This window comes from Pteropus medius, unplaced genomic scaffold (genome assembly GCF_902729225.1).
Source record: "Pteropus medius unplaced genomic scaffold, Ma_sr-lr_union100, whole genome shotgun sequence".
NCBI lineage: Eukaryota > Metazoa > Chordata > Mammalia > Chiroptera > Pteropodidae > Pteropus > Pteropus medius.
Genome location: NW_024355205.1, coordinates 29134470 through 29145423, shown reverse-complemented (window position 1 = coordinate 29145423; position 10954 = coordinate 29134470). Strand labels below are relative to the sequence as shown.

Genomic DNA, 10954 nt, shown 5'->3' with positions numbered 1-10954 from the left:
ATTGGTATATAATAAAGACATTGGGATGGTTGAAGCAAAAACACAATCATACATTTTTTAAACCAAGTTTACCAGAAAATATATACCCAGATATCCTTTAAAGTGCTCATACTTAGAAAACCTCTACATTTATTCTGATATCTGCTATCGTCCATGTAAAGTAGTTTAGAATCTCCTCTTTGGAAATTGATACCAGAACCAATGTAAAAAGTAAAATGACATTCATGTCCATATCTTAATTATTATGTCTATTTTTTTTTTTACCAAGAACATTAGTTTTCAGTTGGAACATGAGTAACCATGAATACGTATTTCTATAATAACTATGAAAAATGTTATGTTGTTCAACTTTCCTGATGGGGTCCCGTTGATTTGCTTTTGTTTATTGTAGGATCCATTATTTGACCTCAACTTATTTATCTATGTTAAAAATACTTTAAACATAAACCAGCTTTCAGCTTGACTTGGTTTGTTTATTTATTGAAACAAATTAGAGGAGCATGACCTTTCATACTAAAGATATTTTGATGGGAAGTTAAGTTCTACCAGAATTCTAAAATAAAGCAAAGCATATGTTTAAACACATTGAAAATTTCCATTTTATGCTACTTTTTAAACTCTCTCTGTCCTAAACCACACTGGCAATAAGTTTTTTCTCATTTTTTTCCAACATACTTGCTTTTAAGTTCTTACTTTGGTAATTTTCCAAAAAACTAGAATTTCTCCCCAAAGGAAAATAATTTGCTAGTATTTCAAAGAAGTTTGCTACAACTTTTAAAGACAATTCCAAGAGCATAATTCTATGAATGTTTATGCAATGGGGCTTATAACTGGAAGCAATGAATGACCTCCAAAGGCGGCTGTTTTGGTTGGATAATTTGAGAGGGCGAGACTGTGTTTCACATATATGTAATCAACAGGAGGCATAGCGAGGAACATTCAGTTTTATGGGAGGTGGGAGCACTATTTCTGGACCATAATAAAGAGTGCTGATGCAGCCTCACACAACAAGGAAGAGAGTCTGTATACAGAATCACTGCCTTCTAGGGATATATAAGGAATCAAGTCAAAAGAGGAGCACAAAGAAACTTGAGACTCTCATTTCTTGCCAATCACCCACAGCCTGCTCAGTAAACCTCACCATGTCTTGCTCCAACTCCTGCTCTGGAAACCAGAGTTTGGGATTCCTCAGAAATCCTTGTTATATTCCTCTCACCTCTTCCTTTGCCCTCTGCTCTACAAATGTGAGCCGTGGAGGCGTCCTCTGCTTGCCCAGCAGCTGTCAAGACCATACCTGGCTCATGGACAATTGCCAAGAGACCTGCAGTGAACCAACCAGCTGCCAGCCACCCAACTGTGAGCCCAGCAACTATGAAACTTCTTGCTGCCCTTCTACTGCTCACTGTGGGCCCAGACTCTGCCCAGGAACCAGCTTTCTTCCTGCTGCTTCTTACATCTCCAGTTCCTGCCTCCCAGTATCCTATGTGTCCAGCAGCTGTCGACCCCTGAGCCTCTTCACTTATGGTTGCCGCCCTGTAGGTTGGAAGCCCTGTGGTTCTCAATCACTTAGTGTTGTGTCCAGCAGCCTCAGACCTCTGCGTCCTCTTTTCAGTGGATGCCAACCTCTGACACATGTGTTCAGCCCTTGTCGTCCATCTTGCTTTGCACTGGGAGGCCAGTAGTTTCCTTGTTCCAGCTGCTAATCGTGCTGAATCCAGGACAAAAATTCCACATTTAAGGACTTTTGCTTCTTTTCTGGTAGTGACTGCCTCTTCCTGTGTTCACTGTACCTGATCTAATGCAAGCTGCTCCTATCACATTTTTCTCTTTTTTTCATCTCGTCTTGACATAAAATTATTTGGTTTACAATACTATTTGTTGTCCCTCGGGTGTGGAAAGAATTTATTTGGTTTGTATTGTAATAAATGAGATGAAGTCATAATTAAGAATCTGATTCTTCAGTTTGTCTTTTATTACTTTATTGAAAACCAGAAACTGCTTGTAAGATAGTGAACAGGACATGGGATACCCAACCACATGTTCTTATCTGACAGTAGGGGAATGGCTTGATGGTTTATTCCTCAAGCTGCTTTCTAAATCTCTGAGCCTGTGCACTTAAGAGATCCAAAAGCTCTTGGTGGGAGTCATTTTGAAAAGGCAAGATTAGGAATCATCTCCTTATCACTCTCTTCCAGTGAACACCCACCAGGATGCCCTTTCTAATTGCAAACCGAATCATATTTTACTCCTGTTTAAGTCTTTGGTAGCTTCCTGTGATCTACTTTCACAAAATAATAATGCAAACTCCTTACAATGACATCAGGTCCCCTCATTGTCTTCCTCTCTCCCACTTCTCTGGCCTCATCCCCTTCTCAATTTTGCAAATTCTAAGCTCTTGCTTACATGCTGACTTACATGAAGGTCCTCAAACATGTTGCTTTTTTTAAGCCCCCACCCTTTTGCATATCTCATCATCGAGACCAAGATGCACTTCTCATCTAATTTGAAAAAATCATACTCACTTTTAAAAACACTCACTTTAAAAAATCATATATTATGTAACGTATCCGAATTAAAGATACGTTTTCCCTCACTCAACATAAAATGTATAGGGAGATATATTTCACAAGCTAAAGTAAAACTAAACTAAAGGCAAGAGTATTCATGTTTTCGAGGAACTGAAATATCTAGAAACTATGTCAGCATGCAAGAAAAACAATGCTCCAAGGAGCTAGCTAGCATCTGTTCCCTTTAGAGAAGACATATGCCCTGGTTGTAAGAAGCCATTCCTTCTTATGGCCTTCCTGACACTGGAGCTAAGTGCTAGTTCCTCTTACCATCATATTCATGCTCTGTTTGAAAATCCATTCTAGTTCATTCCTTTGCCTTATCTGTCTGGCTTTTCCAGATATTTTGAGTTTGCTATAACTCTACCTTTTATTTTTTGAAGACTTTCTCAGGTCCTCTTCTTTTTTCATACCCTAATGAGTAAATCACATGGACTTAGCCTATCTTTTATCTCAGACATATTTCTATTATTGCTCTCATTGGACTGTTTGTTTTAAAATAATTTTAAATGAGAATTTTGTTGCAATGTAACATACATACTAATTTGTGCAGAAATCATACTTAATTATTATTTTAAAGTGTGCTCTTTTGCTTAAAAACAACAACAACAACAACAAAACAATTTCCAGTAAAACAGTATGCCACGTTATGCCAGGCCAGCAGCAACCTAGTGTTTACTTGATTGCATCATTTTCTCTTGTGCTTGATTTAATCTTGTGTTGTTTCATACAGTAACATGCTGCATAGGCTTGTAGCCTAGGAGCAATAGCCTCTACCATATAGCTTCGGTGTGCAATAGCTATGCCATTTAGGTTTGTCTAAGTACCCTCTGTGATGTTCACACAATGACAGAAAATCACCTAATGATGCATTTTCCAGAAAGTATCCTTGTCAAGTGGTGCAAGACTGTAGACTTGTGTTTGTGAGACTGTTCGATTCTGTTATGCATAACAATAGTCTGTTTATTTTCCTTGATGTATAATATTTAAGGTACTATGACAGCAAAATGTGTTTATTCTACTGTTAATGATCAATATGAGTTGTTCCCAGTTTGGACTTATAAGAAATGATGTATAGCAAACTCTTTTATTCTTCTGTGTACCTTTTGATATACATATAAAGATATTTGTATTGGGTAACAGATTTAGGAGTAGAATTGATAAATTATGTGGGATGTGCTTGTTCAGCTTTATGCTACACCATGACAAAGTTATGCCCTACAGTGATACCAATATTGATTTCTGCTATCAGAGCATGAGAATTGCTCTACATCCTCATCAATATTTGCAATTGTCGGTCTTTTTAAGTTAAGCCATTCTAGGGAGAATAACAAATGTTGGTTTTGTTTTGAATTTCCCTGATGACTCATTAGATTGAGAACATTTTTGTGTGCGCATGAAATAACCATTTGTGTTTTTTGCTCATGCTTTTAATTGGTATATCTGTTTTTAGTAAGAAAATAGTTCCTTATGTAATCTATATGTTAGCTCTTTGTCGGGAGTATATATTTTTAATAACTTCCTCCAGATTAGTGCCTGTCTTTTCACTTAATGGTGTTTTTAGATTAATAGAAGGTCCTTATTTTAAGCTGTTGCAATTTATCAAACTTTTATTTATGGTTAGTATTTTTTTTGTACTTTTCAAGAAATCTTTGTTTACCCAAAATTAATTAAAATACTACATGTTAAATTTAGAAACTTTTTTTTTTGTTTTACCTTCAACATTTAAATATACCATTGATGTAAAATTGATACTTGTGTGTGTTGTGTAGTAGGGTCTAAAATTCCAGTTGAACAACCATTATCTCCTAAAAAAAAAATCTCCTCTTCCAACTATATTACATTTCAGTGCTTTTTTTTTTTCCCATAAATTAAGTATCTATATATGGGTGTGTTTATATCTAGATATTTTTTAACTCTGTTCTAGTCACTATTATTTTTACATCAATATCATGCTAATTTTTCACTGTTTTATTTGCATTTCTGAACATTCCTCTAGCCTTTGAGCTCTTTGAAGGCTGCCTTTATGTCAATATATGGCCAGACTCTCTGTAAATGCTTATTGACTTGAATTTAAGTAAATTATGTTTTGGTCAGTTGGTTTTAGAAGCTAGAAAAAGAAGTATTTAGATTTAGGTTAGGACTGATGAGAAATTCCACATCTCCCCACCCGCTTTGAAGTTTTATTCTGTGCTGTATCTAATATACTTAACTAGATAGAACCTGCTATTATTTATACATTATCCCACATGTGATAATTATGTGTTGCCAGTATGGGTCATGTTTCTTATTTAATTACCTTAATATCCGGCAAGGTAGTTATAACTGTTCTTAATTTAGTCAAAATTATGCAGATTGTTAATTACCGATCTGGAATTTATTTCCAAGGTTTCTTAAAGTTCTCTAGTAAACTACATTATGATGATTAAACAAAAATTTGTTTATTTGAGCTAATTAATTTCCAGGTCACTATATTAGATGATATTTATTGCCTTTGGGATTCATAGGCATATTTTGTATGGCTAAAATAAGTGGAGGATAAGTACCTAGGCTCTTTTTTTCACAAAAAGTAATTATTCTTTACTAACATCCAAGCGCCAATTTGTTGATTGATCTTAATCCTCTGGCATAGCCATCTTCAAACTGAATGCCACAAGCACTGACTTCCTTTTGTCATAACATGAGCTCAAACAATATATTGCCTTCCTCGATGAACTCTAATCAAGAAAGCATGTTAGGTCTCCATCATAACCAATTATGAAGCATTGTCCCTGAAGTTCAAAATCAGACAGAATCATCTTGTTCCTTATCTTGCCCAAATTGATTGAAGAAAAATTTAACTTCATCTAGGCACTGAAGTTTAATGATTTCTGAGGTAAATTAAGAGGATAAAAATACCACACCAACAATATTTTGCTGCCTCTCCAACTTTCCTATTCCTAATTCCATATGTGAGTATAAACCACCTCTAGTTCTCAATATAAATCGAGCATTTTCAGATCTAACTATACAATGGAAAAGAAGAAACATACAAGGTAATGTTATGTGGCCCACACATAACACATTGCTTGTTCCTATTTGTGCTAACAGCAGTTGTGTTGATGAGTCTTCATTCTCCATTAAAATAGAAGAGCATTTTCCATTTTCTTTATGAAATTCTTATTGGTAGATTAATGTCTGGTATTGTCAAGTCAGCATGAGCTGCATCTCTAGAGGTGATGATGGCCTGCAGGATATATCTGTAATATAAATTTATAAATTGACTACCGAACTTTCTGGACTGCAGGGTGAAAAGGCTGCTATATTTTAAAGCATACTAGACATTTTGTTTTTTGTAGAGAAACTTATTCTCCATTACTCTATTTATTATTAAGATGAAACAGTGCAGTAACACATAACACTTCTATTTCTTTTCCAGTAGTGTGGGGATAGGGTGAAAAACAAGAAGCAAAAGAAAGAAAGGGAGAAAAAGAGATTGAAAAGAAAAGAAAAAAAAAAACAGGGTAGAATCTGAAACAATGTTGAAGCTACAACTTAATATCTTTGTTGCAAATTTTATCTCCAAATGCATTCATTCAACATCATTTGTTTACTAAATATTTTTTAGCTGTTACTGTATGCTGGGCACTATTCTAGGTACTGACCATAATTTACATGGATACCTAGACTAGTAAACCTTTTATGACTTTAAACAGGCGGTTCAATTTCCACGTTACTGCTTTGGCATCTGGAAGCAGAACTCTAATAAAACGCTAATCCAATGCGTTACTCTACAACCTATCCGTCAAATGTCAAAGCAATCTGATATGTGTGTGGAGTTGGGGGACATTTTCTGAAACAGATAAAATTTACAGAAAATTGAATGAAAGCTTTCTCTGGCAATGAACTCTTTTCAATGGAAAATAGTTTCTGTCTTAAGATCTGGAATGCAGTGTGTTTGCTTTTATGTGTGCAGAGCTAATCAGAGACTTTGGGAATTGTTGGATGCCTAAGAGATTTTCACGTCCAGTGGATCTGTAACCAGGCTTTGCAGAGGTATCTGCAAAGTGAATCAGGTTCTTGAGTTCAATTACAGCTCTCCGAATATGAATCTCTAAGTGATAGGTCCAAGAATCTGTTTCATCTATTTATTTTTCCCTAAAAACTCACCATAATTTCAAAGCAAAGTTTGGTTTGGTAATAAAGAATCAATCTAAACTACTCTTTCTAGCTGCTTATTTTCTTCTGGGTTCTTAGAAGAGGATTTCATTTTGTGAACTATTTTTAACAAGTTGATGTTAAAATTGACAATTGAGGTCCAAAAACTAGAAAGGTAAACAATTAATAAAAATACACAAAATTAGAAACCTCACCAGTCATCTAAAAATTCATATTGGATCAATAATAAGATGTCGTTTTTTTCCATATTAAATCGACAAAATTAAATAATGGTAACAATATCCAATGATATTGAGAATTTGGTGAATCAGATACTCATGTATTGTGTTGGAAGTGTAGATTGGAAAACATGTATCAAAAGACTTTAAAATGTATTGTGAATTGAGTAGTTAAGACCTTTTACAAAATAATAAACTAAATAGAATAAAGCAGGAAGGTTTCAATGGAAAAGAGCAGCCTTTAAACAAATCCTACTGAATTCACTGGTTGTCATGGGGATCTATGAAAATACTTGCAAAAAATCTCAGGCCTTTGAGATTTTACTTCAGGTAGGGAGTATTTTTAAATTTTACATGTTGGCATTTTTTTAATGGGGATATTTACATGTGAATACTATCTGGATATAATTTCAGAATAAATTCAGTATTTTATCTTGAAGGGTATAGTTTATAAAATCTCACCGCATTGTGTATATTTTTCTCATTTTGCTGATATCCAGAATTGTGAAAATTTCACAGATGAGGAGTTATTCTTGTTTTCTGAGCTACTGGCTTATTTTTTCGCATTTTGTACCCACCACTTATGGATAAAAACACATGTTATGTTCTCTCTCCCATCTCACAGCACATCCTGGAGAAGGAATTCCATTTCAGCTAGTTATAACTCTGGCACTTTGCTGGAAGTAATAACAGAAATAAGGGTACATATCTGGAACAGGAGTGTTTGAAAATACGAGTAAAACTTTATGAGAAGATTGATAGGTGTTTTCATTGGCATCTGAACAACTATTAATAGAATGTTGTCAGGTAAAAGAATCTTAGCAAGACAGAGGTGAGTGTGTCTATGGCATTTCCAGGATTCAGTGAGCAGATACAGAAAATTTGCCTAGAAAGACACAATCACATTTGAAAAAGTCTCTACAACTTGTCTGAAATTCACTCTGTAAACGTCATGTCTTTTGGCAACAGCCGTTCGAGAAATGATAGCCCCTTCTCTTTGGGGAGTTATTGCTATATTCCTCATTTGTTGTTCTCTGCTCTGGAAGAGTGATTTCTGGAGATGTCCTCTGCTTAATCAGTAGTTGCCAACCTGGTTCTTGGACTACTGCCAAGAGCACTGTGGTGAGCCCATCAGCTGCACTTGAGAATTTTGAAGAGTATTGGTCAGGAATTTTACACAATGTTCTTGATTTATTTGCCTGATGTCTGCCCTTCCCCCACTCAAGATTAGATTGGGTTTATGGGTTTTAAAGAGAAATACCATAGAGGTAAAGTTCTATATTAAGAATACATACAGCCAATATGACCTATCGTTACTGATGTTAACCTTCATCCCTTGGCTGAGGTCGTGTATTTGTCAGGATTTTTCACTGTAACATACTTGTTCTTTTCTCCCCTATCCATACTGTGCTTTTCGAAAGGAAGTTACTGTGTGGAGTCCATACATAAGTGCAGTTACATTCCACTTATTGGAGAGAGAAACATCTATGTGTATTATTTGGAATCCTTTTTTATAGGAGATTTGCCTATTCTCCCCCTACTTACTATTTATGCAAGATTTATTATATCAGTATGGACACATGGCTATATATTTCATACTTTGAGATATAAACTAATATGTTATTTATTCTATTGATCTAATTGTTCCAGTTTTGGTTGTGAGGAGCCCTTTCAGTTAGCTCCTGTGTATCTTTGACATACCTTTGTAATTGTTTGTTTTACTTTTGTTTTTGATCACTTTTTACTTTCTAACATAAAAAAGATCCTACGGTTTCACTTTGTATATTCCCTATGAGGAATACACACACACACACACACACACACACACACTGTATTCCACAGGAACAGGTCCTGTTTTAATCTTGCAGATTCATTGGGCATTTGGTCTTAAGAAGGCACTGATTAGGTAAGTTTCATCAAGATGTTCTTAATTGTAAACTTACACTTACATCATAATTACTTATCCATTTTTGATGTATGATGTGATAGCATGCTTGACATATTGAATAGGAACCTTTATGAAGAATAAGAGAAAATCTAAAGGACATAGATTTAGATTGTTGCATATATACAATTATACAATGGAAATACCATTCTGGATGGTGTCAACACAGAAATAAATATTTGTTAGCTGAGAAGTTACACTCCTTTCAGATGCTGCATTCAAGAGACCCCTGGCAGAGTATTACTATGTGTTTTACTTGAAAAAAAAAAAAGCAAAATAACTGCTTGAGAATAAAGTATATATGTTCCATGGAAAAAAGTTTAAAAAGTGGGACTTCTTTGGCTGAAAGTAAAACTTGACATTTCTTTTTCATGAAAGGTATCTTGAGAAATTGTTCTTTATTCTCAAAATGATGATATGTGAAAAAAAGGATTAAAATAAAACAGAAATGGTGATTGTTGGGTGTAAATAAGATACATAAGAGAAATATAACTACAATAGGGTATAAAGTATGAGATCTGGATTTAAATGTATTTAAAAAGAAGGTCAACTGATTTCCTTTATGCATTAGATATTTATCTATATGAAAATACGGGCTCATATAGAGATGATTTGGACTTCTACTTTTAGCCAATACGGGGTGACAGGGACAGGATTTATTCTTCCATCTAAAATAATCATAATGTTAGGTAAACAATTGGAAACATGTGTTTTCAGGACAATCGGCAAAGAAGGACTTGATCTCTGAGACAGAGAGGAGAGAGTTTAAACAGAAAGAGAGTTCCAAAGATCTGCAGAAGGTCCACCAAAACCATTACAGTATCTTACTGATCAGTGCATGAAATACACAAAACTTGGGATTGGGCCACCTGAAAGAACTGGAGGAGAAATTTTCAGAGCTCGCAGAGGGCTGGGGATTGTTCATGTTCACACCAGACAGAATAGAAAAGCGAAGGTTTTCCATTGGCGCTGGGGCAAAAGTAGATTAAATGGGTCCTTTAGTCCCATTTGTGGTGCTTAAAAGCAAGACCCAGAAGGACAAAACTGCTTTCAAGTAACTTAACTGTGGCTCAGAACAAAGCTCATGGATATTTATAGAAATATAAAAATATACAACACACAGAAAGTTAAATCATAGTATCTGGCACCTAATAAAAATTACCAGGCCTGCAAAGAAGCAGGAAAATAAGACCTATAATAAAGGAGAAAAACAAATCAATCAAAGCAAACCTGGAAATGACACAGATGATAGAATTATTAGACAAGGGCATTAGAATGTTAGGACACCTATATTCCATATGTTTAAGAAGCTAGAGGAGAGACCATTCTTGTTAAATAAATGGAAGATATAAATAAAAGCCAAATGAAAGTTACAGAGAGGAAAACTATGAGAGCAGTGGAAAATAATGAATAGCATTAACAGAAGATTAGACACTGTAGAAGAAAAACCATTAATAAATTTCAAAACACAGCAATAGAAACTATCCAGAATAAAACTCAGAGGAAAAATAAAACACTGAATAAAATGAAGAAACAGGTGATTTATTGAGGTCTCTCCTAGCTTCACAGATTCATGATATAAAATACAGATAGAGCTACAGTAGACAACAAAATCTTGTCCTCTCTCATATTCAGCTATAATTGACACTAATCCTTTCATTTCCACGGCCTAAAAAAATCCTGTACCATCTGCAATTTCTACTAATTCCCTGGGGATTATTCTTCTGTTTGCTTACTGCTCCTGCTGTCACTTGTTCACTCACCATTCGCCCAGAAGCTATACACAGCCCTTCACTACTTTCCAAAAGAAATGAGTTAATAATATTACCGTGAACATTGCTCACATGGTGCATCATTGAACAGTGCATACGTCATGTCCCTTTTCCGTATCTGCCCCTCTGTTCCCTTTCTCCAGTCTCCTCTAATTTGGATTGATTCTGAGAATAAATATGGCTCATTCTTCAATGAAGTGAAATTCAGCCCTCTCCAAACCTTATCCCCAAACTGAGACATATAAACCAATTCATGTGCCCAAAAGAACAAACTGACATCCATGTAAGTAAATC

General features: G+C 35.1%; 1 protein-coding gene across 1 annotated transcript; it reads left to right on the top strand.

Moving 5' to 3' along the window:
• The first annotated feature begins 1142 nt into the window (after positions 1 to 1142).
• KRTAP26-1 (keratin associated protein 26-1) lies at positions 1143 to 1682 on the top strand. Its single transcript, XM_039858030.1, has one exon. It carries the CDS (start codon positions 1143 to 1145, stop codon positions 1680 to 1682), a length of 540 nt encoding a protein of 179 aa, XP_039713964.1.
• The last annotated feature ends 9272 nt before the right edge of the window (positions 1683 to 10954 follow it).

Coding starts and splice junctions, on each gene's coding strand:
- KRTAP26-1 (XM_039858030.1), top strand. CDS start 1,143: ATGTCTTGCTCCAACTCCTGCTCTGGAAACCAGAGTTTGGGATTCCTC.